The sequence below is a fragment of the Suricata suricatta genome, chromosome 11 (genome assembly GCF_006229205.1).
Source record: "Suricata suricatta isolate VVHF042 chromosome 11, meerkat_22Aug2017_6uvM2_HiC, whole genome shotgun sequence".
NCBI lineage: Eukaryota > Metazoa > Chordata > Mammalia > Carnivora > Herpestidae > Suricata > Suricata suricatta.
In genome coordinates this window covers 59264798-59281910 of record NC_043710.1, presented here as the reverse complement: position 1 = coordinate 59281910, position 17113 = coordinate 59264798, and the positions used below count along the sequence as shown (strand labels likewise).

Sequence of the window (17113 nt, the reverse complement as noted above, 5' to 3'; positions counted from 1 at the left end):
CTTTGGATCAAATAAGTCAATACAGGATTTTCTCAGTTAATTCAGATGTTTGGGTGGGTTTGTTTATTTGATTTTACATAAATGGAATTCGATATACCAGGTATTCCCTCCCCCCAGGTTTATGGAGGCATGATTGGCAAAAGTGTATTTAAAGTGTATATAGTGGGGCACCTGGGTGGCTCAGTCAGTTGAGCGTCCAAGTTCGGCTCAGGTCATGATCTCATGGTTCATGGGTTTGAGCCCCACATCGGACTCTCTGCTGACCACTAGCTCAGAGCCAGAAGCCTGCTGGAGATTCTGTGTCTCTTTCTTTTTCTGCCTCTCCCCTGTTCATGCTCTGTCTCTCTCTGTCCCTCAAAAATAAATAAAATGTAGGGGTACCTGGGTGGCTCAGTCAGTTAAACCTCCGACTTCGGCTCAGGTCAGATCTCACGTTCGTGGGTTCGAGCCCCGCGTCGGGCTCTGTGCTGACAGCTAGCTCAGAGCCTGGAGCCTGCTTCGTGTTCCGTGTCTCCTTCTCTCTCTGCCCCTCCCCCCTCATGCTCTGTCTCTCTCTGTATCAAAAATAAATTTAAAAAAAACTTAACAAAAAATAAATAAAATGTAAAAATGTTTTAATTAAGTATATATAGTGATAATTTGGTATCTGCATACATTGTGAAGTGATTATCACAATCAGGTTGATTAACACAGCCATCACCTCAAAAATCAGGTTTCTCTCACTTTGTCCAAGGGCTGTATTCAAGTTCCCAGACGCTTACAGAGCGAGAAACAATTCTTGGCGGCCAGAACACAAAGTTTGGGAATAGGGGTGGGGGGTGTATAAGAGACCTCAGAGTGAGAGATGACTCCTTCATCTTCTGACAGCACATTCGGGAGACACAGGTAGCTGCCCAGTGAATATTCAAGTGATTTAGTTGCTGCATTTGGTTATAACTTTGTAAATAATTATACACAATTGCCATTTTTAGAAGTTCCAGCCCCAGGTTAGGCTCTGTGCTGACCATATGGAGCCTGCTTGCAATTCTCTCCCTCTCCCTCTATGTCCGTCCCCTGCTCACTCTCTCTCTCAAAATAAATAAACTTTAAAAAAAAACACTCCACCTTGGGATACCTGGGCGGCTCAGTCAGTTAACTACCCCACTCTTGATTTCAGCTCAGTCGTGACCTCACAGTCCTGATAGCGAGCCCCACGTTAGCCTCCTCAGTGGGCATGGAGCACACTGAAGATTCTCTAACCCTCTCTCCCTTTCCCCCCTTTCAAAAACAAAAACTCTCCAATTTATTTCTAAATATTGTTCTTTTGAGAAATACATTGTTGAGGAGGGAAAAAAGGGAACTTTGAAAATATTCTAACCTATTCACAGGCATAGAGACTAACATTCCATTTATGCAAACAATGCTATAAAGTACAATAATAAAAATAAAGAATTAAAAACTCAAGATGGATGATGTACTAACTAGCTGAAGAGACAGGGTGTGCCACTGACCTAAATTTCATTGTATGTATCTATCATTTGTTTATTGTTTGCTTTTATTCCCCATCTCCTCGCCCCTTCTGTGGATGAAGTCAGTGAACAAAATTCTTCATGACTGATGAATCACATTAGCCAAAACACTCAGCCAAGACAAAGAAAGGAATAGATTTCATAGAGTGAGAAAATTCTAGAATATGAGGTCTTGAAAGTGCCTTTAGAGAGGGTTTCGTTCCAAACTCCTCAAATAACAGTATCCAGAGCTCAAGGAAGGGGAGCTAATTTGCTCAAGATCATGCAGCTAATTGGCAAGGCTAGAATTGGCACCTGGGTTTCCTGGCTTCCAGCTAGTGTTCCAGACAATGTTGATGGTGATAGCATCTAACATTTACAAAAGGCCATATGATTTACAAAGTGCCTTATGTCACACACACACACTCACACACACACATACACACATACACTGAAGGCCTCTTTAGTTCAAAGAGTGTAGGTCTTGGCATCATATAAATACATGAACCCACGACATTGAGGAGTTCAACCTTAACATGGGTGAGTTAATTTACTTTTCTGAGCCTCAATTTCTGTATCACTAAAATAGAAACTAGACATTGTTCACAAGATCATTATTAAGATAAGAGCCCACTTAAATTACATGGCATAGTGTTTGGTACATGATAAGTGCACATTGAATATCTCTTAAATGGATGACCCTTAAGTTGCTGCTGCCTTCCCAGTGATCTTCACAGCAGTCCTTTGAGTATATGTGTCCTGTTCTTCTGTCCCCCGTACTGAAACATCCTAAATAACACTGTCTCTATTTTACCCAAACTTCAGAACATTTTTACTGTGTATGATTAGTATGTTTATCAGATAAACCTTGCTGATTTCCTTGATTTGAGATACATTACACTTAATTTATTGAAGTGCTCAAAAACAAAGATGTCTCTTTTAATCCACTACTAATATAAAAGCTAATATTTGCATAGAGCTTACTATGTACAAGGCAGCATTCTAAGCATCTCACAGATCTCAACTCATATAATCTTAATGAGGTAGATACCTGTTATTATTACAGATGAGGAAACTGGAGCACAGAGAGGTTCAGTAACTTTCCCTAATTCACATAACTAGTAAATAAAGGAGCTGGGACTCAGACCCAGACAGTCTGGTTCTAGCATCCATGCTCTTAACTGTTAAGCTTGTATCCTGAAATTCTAGATGCAGTTCTTGCCTCAAGTCATCACATACCCAAGCAAAGTTTCCAGCACTTGCACAAAGACCTGGGAAAGACTTCCTCCTGCCTTTGCTCTCTCTGGATGACCTTCTCTGGCTTTGCCGGGGTGGGTGCTCTCCTTATATCCCTTCAAGAGGACATCACACGGAGTTCTTGCTGCTAGATTTTCTTCACCGACCTAAACCATAGCTTCAGTTTTCTGAATCTAGGACAGATGTTCTTATGCCCACTAGACTCCACATAATTATAATCATGGCCTAGAGGCCAGCTATGGGACTTGACCATTAGTGAATACATTTTCCCCTCAAATCCTTCAGAACAATGACCCCCTGGACAAAGGCACCAAGGACCTATTTCTCAGATGATTGGTGGTCTGAGTATAAAAGGCTTTGGACTGAAGCACCAGAGACCTGGATTCTAATTCTGAGTCTGTGCTTTACTTGCAATATGAGCCTGGCACAACCATTTGTTCATCAAGCACTTGTAGACTCTGAATTCAGGTTCTCTGAGAAGCAGATGCAAGATGCGTTAAGACCTGCAAGAGATTTGTTGGGTGAGACACCTGCGAGGGCTAATGGGAAGGAGTGGGAGAAGGGTGCAAAGCCTTCAGTGGGGTGCAGGGCTGACACCTGTGACAGACAGAAGGCAAGGAGGAGGATTAAACTGCAGTGCAGTTCTAGGGCAGTTCCCACTGGATCAGGGACCGCTTTCAAGCCAAGATCTCCCAATAAAAGATTCTCGTGTCTCACGGGAACAGGGTTGTATCAGTACTCCTGCCACTTCCTGTGACACTTGATGATAGCAGCCATGGGGAGTTGAGGGATGCAGACGGCCAGTGGCTGGGGCCATCAGTCAGTTCTGCTGCCCACATCAGGAGACAAAGAAGCAGAATTTTATGGCCAGCCCAATGAAACATCATTGGTGAAGAGAACATGTGAGGTTCAGACTCTTAAAGGAGCTTAGAGTCAAGTGGGAAGAGACAGATGAAAAACAAAATGTTTAGTAGCAATAAGCACTTTGATGAAGAAAAGACAGTAATGTGATAAGGAGTAGCTAGAAATCCACTGAGGTCAGGTGATCAGGAGAGGCCTTTCTGAGCCTTGGTTTCTTTATTAGTCCTATTAAAATACTTTCTTTTTTTCATTCCAGTGGATGTTTCTGTAGCACTTCTAATATATAAGTATATGCTCCTGATCTGCCCTCGCATATTGCTGGATAATAGAATGATCCTTCATCTTGGTGTGAAAAGACTTGGGCTTGAGTCTTGGTTTGGGCATTTCCTGAGAGCTCGAAAGCTCACTAAGTCATTTTATTCCTCTGAGTCGTCTCATCTTATGTTAAATGAATCTGGAAAGATCACTGTCCTGCCAACTTTGCAGTGCTATTACAAATGTGAAAGTTGTTGAGAGCAGCCTAAAATTGGAAAATAAAATAAAAATTTCTTTTAAAACAGCATAAAAAAATAAAGCATGTAAAAATTAATTTAACAAAAAACATACAAGGTCTCTGTACAGAAAATGACACAACATTGCCAGGAGAAGTTGAAGACCCAGTAAAGGGAGAGAGATACAGCATTGTAAACAATGCATTCAGTATTGTTACTGTGTTACTTCTCCCTGGATTGATCTATAGATTCAGTCCAATCTCTGTCATAATCCTAGCATGGTTTTTTTTTTGTATTAATTATACCAAAGCAAATTAGAAGATACTGTATATACATATGAAAACATTACTTTTTTATCAAAGAATATATCAATAGTAATTCTGACCCTTTCTAATCATAATATTGGCCTTTGTTGAGAACTTCAGGAAACCATGTTAGATTATTAGATGGAAGCTCTTTTCACTTTCCTCTGAAGTAGGAAACTATACTCAAACTTGCAGTGTTTATTGTTCTTCCAATTAGATGTATTACTAGAAAAAAACAGTGAACCTGAAAAACAAGAGACTTAAATTATTTCTCAGGTCTACCAATCAGTCACTGGTAAGAAAATATTTGGTCTCTCTGGACCTTAGATTTCTTATCAGTAAAATAAAATATTGAATTAAATGATCCATTGGTTAGTTCCAGACCTGTGCATCTGTGATATGGAAGAAGAATAAATCATTATAGATCAGAAAGAACAATCTGGTGACTTCTCTCCAGCCTGGTTCAATGCAAGTTTATCATGTTACTTTTGTGAACCTTTTAATTCCATAAGCTAACTGGCAACTAGCATGTTGTTTGTGCCCAAGATGTACTAAAATGAAAAAGAATATGATTTCTTAGAATTATCCTAATGCATACTCCAAACTGGCTTTTCTTGTCATTCCTCTTTTTTATTTTTTCGGAGCAAAAGTTTAGGGTTCATTGGTCTTGATTTCAGCTTCTGTCGCCTTAATGATGAACCTAAATTAGATGCTAATATTTTGAAAGAGGATGTAGTTACACAAATCAGAATGAGAACTCCCAGTCCAAAGGTTGGCAAACTTCCTCTGTAAAAGGTCAGATAGTAAATATTTTAGGTTTTACCACCATTATGTTCTCTCAGAACTACTCAATTTCACTGTTGTACCATAGACAGCCATAAACACTATGTACATGAGTAGGCATAACTGTGTTCCAATAAAACTTTATTTATAAAAACAACCAGGCCTAGTTTTGACTTACAGTCCATAGTTTTCCATCCCCTGTTTTACAGTAGTCATATACCTTGGTGGGCCTACAAGACGCATTTACATATAGTCTTAGGTGTTAGTCCTTCTAACAGTGTTAAAAAGATAGCAAGCGTTTCTGAGATGCCTGGGTGGACCAGTCAGTTAAGTGTCTGACTCTTGATTTTGGCTCACATCATGAATTTGTAGAGTTCTTGAGATTGAATCCCATGTTGGGCTCTGTGCTGACAGTGCAGAGCCTGGTTGGGATTCTCTCTCTCCCTCTATCTGTCCCTCTCCCTTGCATACTCTCTCTCAAAATAAATAAACTTAAAAAAAAAAAAAAACCTAGCACTTACTTTCAGATCCAGTGGAAAAAACCTAGAGTTGCTAAGGCATCAAGACACAAGCCTGGATGATGAGTAAGAAAGCTACACGTATGAAGCCAGGAGACTGTTGTGACACAGGACTGGAGGCAGCAACTAAGAAAAGCTGCTGATTAGAAGTTGGGTCCTGGGGCACCTGGGTGGCTCAGTGGGTTGAGCATCCGGCTTCGGCTCAGGTCATGATCTCACGGTTTGTGGGTTCGAGCCCCGTGTCGGGCTCTGTGCTGACAGCCAGCTCAGAGCCTGGAGCCTGCTTCAGATTCTGTATCTCCCTCTCTCTCTGACCCTCCCCTGCTCACACTATCTCTCAAAAATAAATAAAAAACATTAAAAAAAATTTAAAAAGAGAAGTTGGCTCTTTGCCTATGGGATCCTCTACATACTTCACAAAGGCCAGATGAGTTCCTTCGTACTGTCCAACAGCAGTCCTGGCCCTGATCAAACCCCTTTGGGCCTGCAAACAAACACCAAGCTTAAGCCCTTGTCCCACATCAGGTCACCTCCCATGATGGAGTGCTGAGGGAGAGCCTCCCTCTGTGACGCACTGAGATGCAGGGACCGTGACATCTCTTTACTCCCAGGGACAACCCTACCAGTTGCTATTTTACCAGTTCTACAAACTAGGACTCTTAGATTCACACACCATCCTTAGGTCCCACAGCTAGGAAGCTGAGATTCACATTTCAAAATCCGTGTTCATTTTCCATACCACACTACCTCTCCGAATCCACAGCTGTACTTCCAGTTGTGCTCAGCTTTCCTGAGTCCCTCAGCCTCCCCACCCAGCACAGAGCAGTGTCAGGTGTTGTTCTGGTGATTTTTGCCACTGCTGTTGATTCTTGATAAGCACCTTCTATTATAGGGTCTGACACTCGTGTTTTATGTTGGTTAAGTGAAAGTCTGTGCAAAAGAAGGCAGGGGAAGCTCACCTCTTATGAAGTTGGTTAGCTTAAAATTAGTGATATTTTTGTGGGAAGGTCACAAGGGTCACATGCAGTGGTGCCCGCTGGATGGACTGATTGCTATGGGAATACCATTAGGTTCCCAAAGTTCATTGGGGGAGGGTAGACATGCCGCCTTGAAGAGAAATAGGGTCTTTCTAACTGCAGTATAAGCCCATAGAGCAGGGACAAGATCCGTTCTTACGGATGGGCCTGCAGCTTCTGGCATAGTACCTATAGTCAGTGCCCTAAGTAAATGACAGGAGTGCTTCAATCCAAGTATGAATTAACTCTCTGAGGGAGATGCCCAGCCAACCCTGTCTTTCTCCAAGGAGTAGGGTAAGGTCTGTCACAACTGAGACATGGCATACGTAGGTGCGGCTCCTTCGGGGAGAACAAAACTTGTAACCTGATGTCTCTAAAATGAACAAGACAGTGCATGGCTAAATATAGGTCAGCTGACCTAAAACAGATATACACACAACCCAGACAACCTCACAAAGTGATAACAATTCTTCCCACCCTGCAAGAATAGTTTACATTTGGATCCTGGAGCTATTCATTCATTCGTTTTTTCTAACCCAAGGAAGATATAGGCACCACCGGGGTGTGTTTCCTGAACACCTTGTTCTCAATCAGACATTGACTCGGCACAGAGCATTGTGCTAAACACTGTCAAAGAAACAGAGATGAGCCAGATCCTGGCGTCTACCAGCTCACTGCTGACTTTTGTGTGACAGACTTGTGACCTCCCAGTGTAGAATAAGCAGCAGAATGAGGTACTATAAAAGGTTTAGAGGAAGGCGTGATTGATTCTAACTGGAGACCTTAAGGAAAGCCTGGAATTTGCTCTGGGCTGTAGTTTCCCCTCTCTAAAGTAAGGTGCCCCAGGGCGGGGAAGGTTATGTAAGGGTGTGTGATATGCCTCTCAGCTACAGTCACTCTCTTACCCTCCCCTGTGCCCTTCACAAAATCAATTTTTTCTAAAGCGTACTGAGAGATCCTATATGTCAAGGTCAGGATGTTCTGACTTGGCTTTCAGAGCCCTTTGAGGCAGGCGGTGGGGGGGGGGGGGGGGGGGGGGGGGGGGGGGGGGGGGGGGATGTTCTTCCTCAGATCCTTCCCCGGAAAAGTGGATGCATCAGGCAAAAAGTGGATGCATCAGGCAGCCTAGTCCCTGAAAGGTCTCACAGGGTCTCATGTTACTGCCTGTCTCTGCCTTCCCTTTTTTCTTCCTCTGCTTTATAGTTTTTACAAACCACTAGAAGATGTATTTTTGAGCGTGGGGAATCATTTGTACTACTCTTTAGTAATTTGGTCCAGCAAATGTTTACTTAGCATGCAAATATGGATAACATAGTAAACTCGTAACAAAATAACAGTCCTGCCGGTCAGCGTCCTGGTGATGAGATCCCCTGACTTGATCGCCACTCCCCTCCCCCACACATTACGGGGAGTCCATCTTCATTCACACTGATGCATCGTTCTTACCCTGCAGTAGAAGGACCCCCGCAGGAGGAGATCTGAATTCTTATTCCAGGATTCAGTCTGACCTACTACGTGGCCTTGGACAAGTAGTCTTACCTCTCTGGACCAGTTTCTCCAACCAGAAATGAGAGAGGTGGGTGATAAATGAGCCATTAGACTCCAGGGCCCCTTTGAGTTGCCACATTATGTGAGTTATCTTATAGAGTGAAGCTATTTTGTGTTTGGCCTTAAATTTATGAATAATTCCTCTAATTATGATGTGTGCCAGACAATTCTGAGGATCATTCATCTTAAATAATTTCTTGTGATTGTGAGTTAAAATGAATTGCTGATGTAAGCTTGCCCTCAGCACCTGTCAGCATGCTTTTGTTTTTAGAATTCTCCACCCTCTGGTCCCTGTCTTTGGTTAGCTTTCTGCAGGGACCACTCACTCTGTAAAATCCTAGACTACTGTCTTTCTGAAATTCATTCATTGATCACCTTCTCCCTATTGGAACCCATAAAATTTTAGCACCGTCCAGTATTGGGAGTAAATGATGGAATGAACAAGTGTCAAGCCAACAAGTATTTAATGAGGATTTAATAATTACTGGTTACCCATAGTTCATCTCATCACATCCTCAAAAAAACCTTCTAAGTTGGGTATTATCTTCAACATTTGACAACATGAAAAATGAGGTGCAGAGAGATTTAAAGTTTTGCTCAGGTGCCTGCGGTAAAATAGTGTCTGAACCCATGTTTCTGAGCCCACATCAGGGTCCTTTTGGAGTTGGCCATAGACAGATGATAGAAAAAGCCAGTGAGAGCAAGGGTGGCTTTCAGTATGCCAAAAAAAGATTTTTGGAAGAATTTTTCCCATTTGGGTTTCTGAGTTTGCTTTGCCTCTCACTTTTCAGTTGACCCTAACTCTTCTACCTATGCCCTTAGCGTTAAGAATCAGAGATTGTTGGGGTGCCTGAGTGTATCCTTCAGTTAAGCATCCAATTCTTGATTTTGGCTCAGGTCATGATCTCACAGTTCATGGGACTGAGCCCCACCTTGGGCTCTGTGCTGACAGTGTGGAGCCTGCTTGGGATTCTCTCTCTGCCCCTCCCTCCCATGCATGCTCTCTCTTTCTCTCATAATAAATAAATAAATATTTTAAAAAATAAAAAAAACTAGAGATTATTAAAAGCCAAACCAGGTGATCTTACCTACCTCTGTGTGTAAATATGACTCATTAGGTCTTACATGGAACAGCTCTCGTACGTTTCCCAAAGATGGCTTTGATGTATATCCCTGATCTAACCCAAGTTCTTCCTTTTTTGAATAGAGAAAATGAGGCCCAGCAAGGCGAAATGGCATACCCAAGATCACTCAGCTGGTTGGAGCAGAGCTTGGCCGAGGCCCTAGTTCAGTTAGCTGACCCTGCCTCTCATAAAGCTAAATCGCTCGTCACATAGGGATCTCGGGGGAGCTCTTTTCTGTACATGGATGTAAAGAATTGGCTTTGAGGAAAGTGCGGTCTGTTTCAGATGGGCCCTGACGCTTTCTAGCTGTGTGACCCCAGAGCTTATTATTAACTTCACTGAGCTTCAGTTTCTTCACCCAAAAAGAAGGGGGGGAAATGGAGATAATAATCTCTACCCCACAGAGTAGACTAGACACACATAGTAGGTGTGATTATTGTAGCCAGTATTGTCCTTTTTGTTCTCCTTCCACATATAACATCACACAGGTTATAGTTGGGACTCCGTGAGAGACAATAGTAACCTTCCATACGTTCACAGTTGCTTGGAAAGTGCCTTCATACCTCTTGGGCCATTTCAAGGTGGCCGCAGTTCCACATGTAGTACAGAGTCAGAGCAGGCACTATGCTAAATGCTTCATACGTATGATCTCAAACTTCGTGGCAGCCCTGGAAAACTATGTATTTTCCCTGTCGAACAGGTGAGGAACAAAAAGGTTTGTGTACCCTGTCCAAGGCCACAGAGCAAGGACTTGGCAGATCCAGGTTTTGAATCCAGCCTGGGCTCCAGCATGTGCTTTGGTCTACTGCTTTATGGGTTCTGATACCCATAAAGGCTTGGGGCAGGGAGTTTGGGGTGGGGGGGGGAGAGGGATAAAGATAAAAAGGGCATTGAGATAAGGGAACCAGTCATTATTTGGCCAGTCATCTTTTCCAGAAACTCCCGCCAACCGCCCCTTTCCTGCTCCTGTTATCACTAGCCAGTTGATGGCTGGGCAGGGCTGGGCTGGGCTGGGCTGGGCCCTCTACTAAAATCCTTCAGAGCTTTCCTGTTCTAGAGTTTTGCAAGAAGGTGGGCGGAGTGTTTGTGTGCCGGGCAGGCTTCCCAAGGGTGATTGTGGAAAGGAAGGGGACTGATTTTTAGGGCCCTAAAAAGAAGCCAGGAAGAAGAGGAAAAAATAAAACTCTATTTAAAAGAAAACAAATTGACTCAAGCATTTTCTGGCATTATCTTTAGTCTAGACTTGGAGATAGAAGGCCAGACCTGGAGTCTGGAAATGTCCACTTTCTTCTTGCTGTATAACTGACCTTCCTAATGACCCAAGACACATCATTACACTAGCATTATAGCCACATACCAAAAACAGCCCAGGCACACATCTTTAACATTCTTTTCTTCCCTTCAAAGAGGTACCCAGGCAATGAAAACAAATCCTATGCATGTTTTATGCGACTGCATGGACTTGTTTTTTCACACCTATATCGCATTGACCTTTCACACCTGGGTATTTGACCCTAAACCATGACTTCTTGCAATTTTGTTTTGTTGAAATTCCCACCGCCTTGTCATGATTGTGGGGTGAAGACCTAAACAGAAGTTGCATGAGGGGCAGGGAACTGAAGAGAGGAAAGGGAGAATGTCTCTTACTCAAATCTTCTTTAGTAAGGAGTGTTCACTATTCTCTTTAGAGAGGAAATAAACTAAAGGTCAGATGTATTTAATTAGACCATTAATCTCTTGTACATAATTAACACTTGATATTTTGCGAAGTGTTTATGCATGTGTGTGTGTTTTAAAATTCACATACCATATATCACCCATTTAAAGTGTACAAGTCATTGTTTCTTTAGCATATTCACAAGGTTGTGCAACCATTACCATCATCTAATTCTGGAATGTTTTCATTACCCCAAAAAGAAACAGCATACTCATTAGTATTCACTCCCGATGCCCATTCCCCTGTCCCACCCCCACCCCTGGGAAACCACTAGTCTACTTGGTATCTTTATGGATGTGTAATTCCAGACATTTCACGTAAATAAAGTCATACAATCTGTAGTCTTTTATCACTGGCTTCTTTCACTTCACAGAGTGTTCTGGAGATTCATCTTGTTGGAGCATGTTGTAGTATTTCATATGGCTGAGTAATATTCCATTGTACAGCTATATCACACTTTGTTTACCCAGTGTCGTCCTGTCATCACATGGGCTTCTCCCTATGTGTGTCTGTCTCTGTTTGCTGTTCTTAAAAGTACACCCGTCAGTGGGTTAGGCCCCACTCTAATCCAGTATGACCTCATTTTAACTAATTAGATCTGCAAAGATGGTATTTTCAAACTAGGTCATATTCTGAGGTTCTGTGTAGAAGTGAGCTGTGGGGGGACACTGTTCAATCCAGCATAGACACTAAGGAATAATCACATACATTCAGGTAGAAACCTTTTAAAGTAGCAAGGAGAAATGAGATTTTGACAAGATTTAGTGCCAAAACAGCTTCAAAAGAACTTTTCTGGAGTGGCAGATCATTATGGAGCTGACCAATTTCAGAGACATGGCTTTATATTTATAGAGTGAAATTCCAAGTAGGCCCAACTCATCATAACCCCTACTTCATCCTATTAGCAGACCTTGAAAGCCTCTCTTATTTTGACCACAAGAAACAAGCATATTTGGTTTTGTGCTAGTGAAAATTATTTTATTCATTCAAGTGTATACTCAATACCCACTGTGAGCCAGGATTGCTTTGGGCAGAAGGAATACAGAAGTGACTAGAACACCTTTTGAGAATTTACAATATGCAGAGTTGTCCTGCCCCTTAATGCATTTCATTCTTATGACCATCTTATGTCAGCGTGCAAACTGAGACTCAGAGAGGTGAAGCGATTTCTCCGGCTCTACAAATAAACAGCCTGGGTCTCAGATTTGATTCCATGGGCTCCAGCCATGAGAACAGGCCACTCCAATTTTACACAGGTTTACAGCCCAAACATGCAACATACAGGCCATGTGGAATGTATTGGGTGCCAGGCAGGAGAAGTAGATCGTGACAGAATGGCCTTTCTCGTCAGACTTGGAAACCTAGACTTTATTCTGAAAGCAGTGAGGAATCAGTGAACATTATTTTTTTTTTAATGTTTGTTTATTTTTTATAGTGAGCATGGGCGAGGGACAGAGAGAGATGGAGACACAGAATTCAAAGCACACTCCAGGCTCTGAGCTGTCAGGACAGAGCCCAGTGCGGGGCTCGAACTCACGAACTATGAGATCATGACCTGAGCCGACGTTGAACACTTAACTGACTGACGCACCCAGGTGCCCCCAATCAGTGAACATTATTGAGGGTGTGTGACCTTATGCTACTTTGTTTAGTCAACACATGTGTATGGACTTGTGTCACATACTGGGCTTGATGTGAGGGATAAAACTGTTTGAAAAGAGACAGTATCTCTGCCCTCACTGCGCTTACAGCTAGATATATGGAGTGATGAGACAGAAAATTACTATTTTCCTACAATTCTGTTTGAAACACAAGGAAAGATTGGTCAGAAACAGGGTTGAGGAGATAAACAGAAAAATAGTTTTAAGAAGAGAGCATCATAGGTCGTCCCGAGGATGACAGGGATCCGCTGAAGAATTTTAAGCAGGGCAGTGACATAATGACATGGTGCGGTTGTTGAGAAACAGAAGAGTTATAGTAACGCCTGCACTTCTGGCTCAGAGAGCTGGTTGGATGGTGACATTGATGTGCTTCACAGAGAAGCAGGACACAGGAGGAGGAGGAGATCGCTGAGCTTGACCTGCTTGTGGGACATCTGAATGGAGATGCCCAGCAGGCAGAGGGTTCTTGGACAAGAGCCCAGGAAAGAGAACGGAGTTAAAGATTGATTTTTGAGAGCTGTCATCACCTGGCTGGAGGAGATCGGAGAGTGTCCTGAATGACTCGAGAGAGGAGGGTCTGAGGTGAAACCCTGAAAAATGCCTCCACTGAAAGGATGGCAGAGAGAGGCGTCCAAAAAGACCACGGGAGAAGGTGGAAGCATGCCAAAGGCCTCCTCGTGGCACCTTCCTGTGTCTTCTCTGGCAGCCGCTGTGTTCATCCCTGGCGCCAAGACTACCGTACCCCCTAGCATAAACCCTCTCCCCTCTGCCATTAGAGAGTTCATCTTGCAAATCTGGTGGAGTCATGAAGCCATTGATTCTGGTAACAAACATCAGTTCACTACAAGACCTGTAATGGGAATTCGTTTTGAAGGTCAATACAGCTGTCGATGGGCGGTGTTTCCCCAGAGGCCCGTGGTGTTTTCTGCTTTATGCTGCCAGCAGAGGTTGTTCTGCTCATATCAGAAAAGACTGGAGAGTAATCAATCTGAGAGAGCACTAACAAGCTGGTGATCCTGCCCAGGGCCATGAGAAGTGTACTAAACTAGGTCAGATAACAGGGAGTAGAAACAGAAGCATGTCCCCTCTGAAACAAGTCGAATAGCCCTAGCAAGCCCCCATCACCACCCCTGAAATATTATCCCCCACTAGCTCTCACATGGCCAGAAATTACATCTTTAAAACCTTATTTCTTTTGAACAAGAAGTTCCACTGTAGAATTATTGTGTGCTCAGTGAACTTTTTGCTCCTTCCACAGACTAAAATTTCTATGCACCTGGCCTTAATTAGGTAAAATCCTGGGACTGTAGACATAACAGCATCAGGCACTGTTCATGGAAACAAGGCTAGGCAGAGAGGCACAGTGACAGTGGATATGATGAAGCACGGGCCAAGTGCTATTGGCAGCCAGAAAAAGGACTGAGTACAGGAAGGTTTCAGAGAGAATATGATATCCGTGTAGGGTCTTAAAGTCTGCTTATGAGTGCCAGTGGAGTAGAAGTGAAATCCAGGCGGAAGGAACAGCATAAGCCATAAGAAAGAATCGTAAAAGGAGCTGGTGTGTCTGGGGACTGATGAAGCTTCCGAATGCCTCGGGTACAGGAGGAGAGAAGCAGGAAGTAGGTCAGACTGAAAGGCCTTATGTGTTACACTCAGGAACTTGGACTAGGCTTAGAGAACCAGCCAAATGAGTAATGCCCTTGGCTGGGAGGGTAGCACTCTTAGCTATGATCTGTCTTTAATACCTTGCTGCTTTTCTAAGAGCGCAACAGAAAGGAGTTTTAAGATGAGAGTTAAGAGAAAAAAGACCGATTGGCACGGAGTGGTGGGCACAATGGTAGGGGAATGGGGGAACATTGTTGTCCTCAGAGGACTTGGAAAGGCAGGCAGGAGGAGCTGGGACCAGCCTTCCAGTCTTGCTGCAAATACACTTCTGCTTTTATCATTTACACAATAAGGTACAGTCCAGCGTCTGAATCCATGAGTCTTCAGGAAGCAAAGCTCATTTAACAAAGCCAGCCTTAGCTTTGACAGAGGTGATGACAGCGGGAGCCTCCAAAGAGGAGGGGGGACGGGGGCACTTAACGCTCCAGAGGCCAGCCTTGCACGAGGGCCAGAGTCACAGTCCTGAGCCGTGGGCAGCCACACCTCCTGGGATCGGGGCCATCACCATCAGGGTTGTGACAGGGAAAGGACATCCAGGCGACTCCAGGAGCAGCGCCGAGGGACAGGGAATCGCAGTCTCCAGAGGAGGCCACAGCCTTTCTCGCAGGCAGACAGAGAAAGCGCGGGTGTGCGAGGCAGAGGGAAGGTGCTGCTGGATCATCGCCTCTGCTCTTAATGTCTCGTCTTCCTCTGACATCCCACTTTGGGGTGAGCACTCTTCTTCCTCTTCCCAGTCACAGAACTCCTTCTTTTGTTTCAGACTCCCTGAGAAACATGTCCTCTGCCGGTCACGGCCCCCGCTCTTCTCCAGCTGAGCTCAGCAGCTCCAGTCAGCACCTTCTCCGAGAACGCAAGTCCTCGGCCCCGTCGCACTCCAGCCAGCCAACCTTGTTCACCTTTGAACCCCCTGTGTCCAACCACATGCAGCCCACCTTGTCCACCAGTGCGCCTCAGGAGTATCTCTACTTGCACCAGTGCATAAGCCGGAGAGCGGAAAACGCAAGGTAGGAGACTGCTGTGAGCAGCGGCGGGGCGAGTGCCCACTCACAGGACTAGTCACTTTCCCTCCTACAGATTTTAATTTTAAAGATGGGAGTGAGATGTTTTCTCTTCTCAGGTGAACAAACGTAGTTATTAACAGAGCATCCTTCTTTTGCTTAGGTAACCTTCACATTTTATTGATATCAGCTATGTTGCTATACAGTGCTAATTGGATTACAGAGGAACCTCTCATCATCAGAAATCATGCTATAATAATATTTAATTTGGGGTGGGGGAAGCACTAGAGGTTAGAGTTTCAGAATTGGGAAAAAATTAATCTATTTGTTAACAGTAAGAATATAGCTATAAACTAGCGCTTTCAACAGTAGCCAATTACAGAAAGAGCCTAAATGTCCTTCAACTGATGAATGGGTAAAGAAGATGTGGTTTACATATAGAATGGAATACTACTTGGCAATGAGAAAGAATGAAATCCTGCCATTTGCAGCAACATGGGTGGAACTGGAGGGTATTATGCTCAGTGAAATAAGTCAGAGAAAGACAGATACCATGTTTTCACTCCTATGTGGAACTTGAGAAACTTAAAAGAAGACCATGGGGGAAGGGAAGGGGAACAATGGTTACGAACAGAGAGGGAGGGAAGCAAACCATAAGGGACACCTAAATACAGAGAACAACCTGAGGGCTGCTGGAGGGGCTGTGGGGGGGGCGGTGGGCTAAATGCACAAGGAACATTGAGGAGGCCACTTGCCGGGATGAGCACTGGGTGTTAAATGTAAGCGATAAATCATGGGAATCTACTCCCCGAACCAAGAGCACACTGTGTACACTGTACGTTAGCCAACGTGACAGTAAATTATATTACAAAGCAAAGAATACAGCTGTAAAATCTTACATTATTGAACAGACCCATATCTTACTTTTGCTCTAGAGCTGCCCTGTTCTGTACGGTCACTATACATATGTGGTGATCTAAATATGAATGGATTCAAATGAAATAAAATTTAAAATTAAGTTCTCCATTGCACCAGCCACATTTCAAGTGCTCAGTAGCTACACGTGGCTAGTGGCTACCATACTGGAGAGCACAGATAAGGAAACATATCATCACAGGAAGTCCTAAAGCAAGGACTGCCTGCTTGAGAATAATGGGCTTGTATTTCTAACACCAGTAGCTCCCTTGCAGGTACGGAACCTATACATATTCTTATTACCTTCCATCCCATTGCTAGGGTAAGCAAAAGCACAGAGGCGATGGGCTTTGCCAGAGCTTGTAACAGTTGCTACCATGGCCAGCAAGACTACAAATCACATTTCTTTTTTTTTTTTTTTTAAGTCAATTTTCTTTTTTTTTTCCCATAATATTTTATTGTCAAATTGTTTTCCATACAACACCCAGTGCCCTTCCCCTTAAGTGCCCTCCACCATCTCCACCACCTCTTTTCCCCCTCCCCCTTCCCCTTCAACCCTCAGTTCATGCTCAGCATTCAATAGTCTCTCAAGTTTTGCATCCCTCTCTCTCCCCAACTCTCTCTCCCTCCTCCGCTCCCCCTGGTTCTCCATTAGGTCTCTCTTGTTTTCCTGCTAGACCTATGAGTGCAAACATATGGTTTCTGTCCTTCTCTGCCTGGCTTACTTCACTCAGCATGACACCCTCAAGGTCCATCCACTTTCCTAC

General features: G+C 43.7%; 1 protein-coding gene across 1 annotated transcript in view; it reads left to right on the top strand.

Moving 5' to 3' along the window:
• GAB2 (GRB2 associated binding protein 2) overlaps window positions 1-17113 on the top strand; it is a 56233-nt gene that overhangs the window by 16291 nt on the left and 22829 nt on the right. Inside the window, exon 2 of the mRNA XM_029915063.1 lies at window positions 15194-15437. Coding sequence (XP_029770923.1) covers window positions 15194-15437 — 244 coding nt within the window. The remainder of the gene's footprint in view (window positions 1-15193; window positions 15438-17113) is intronic.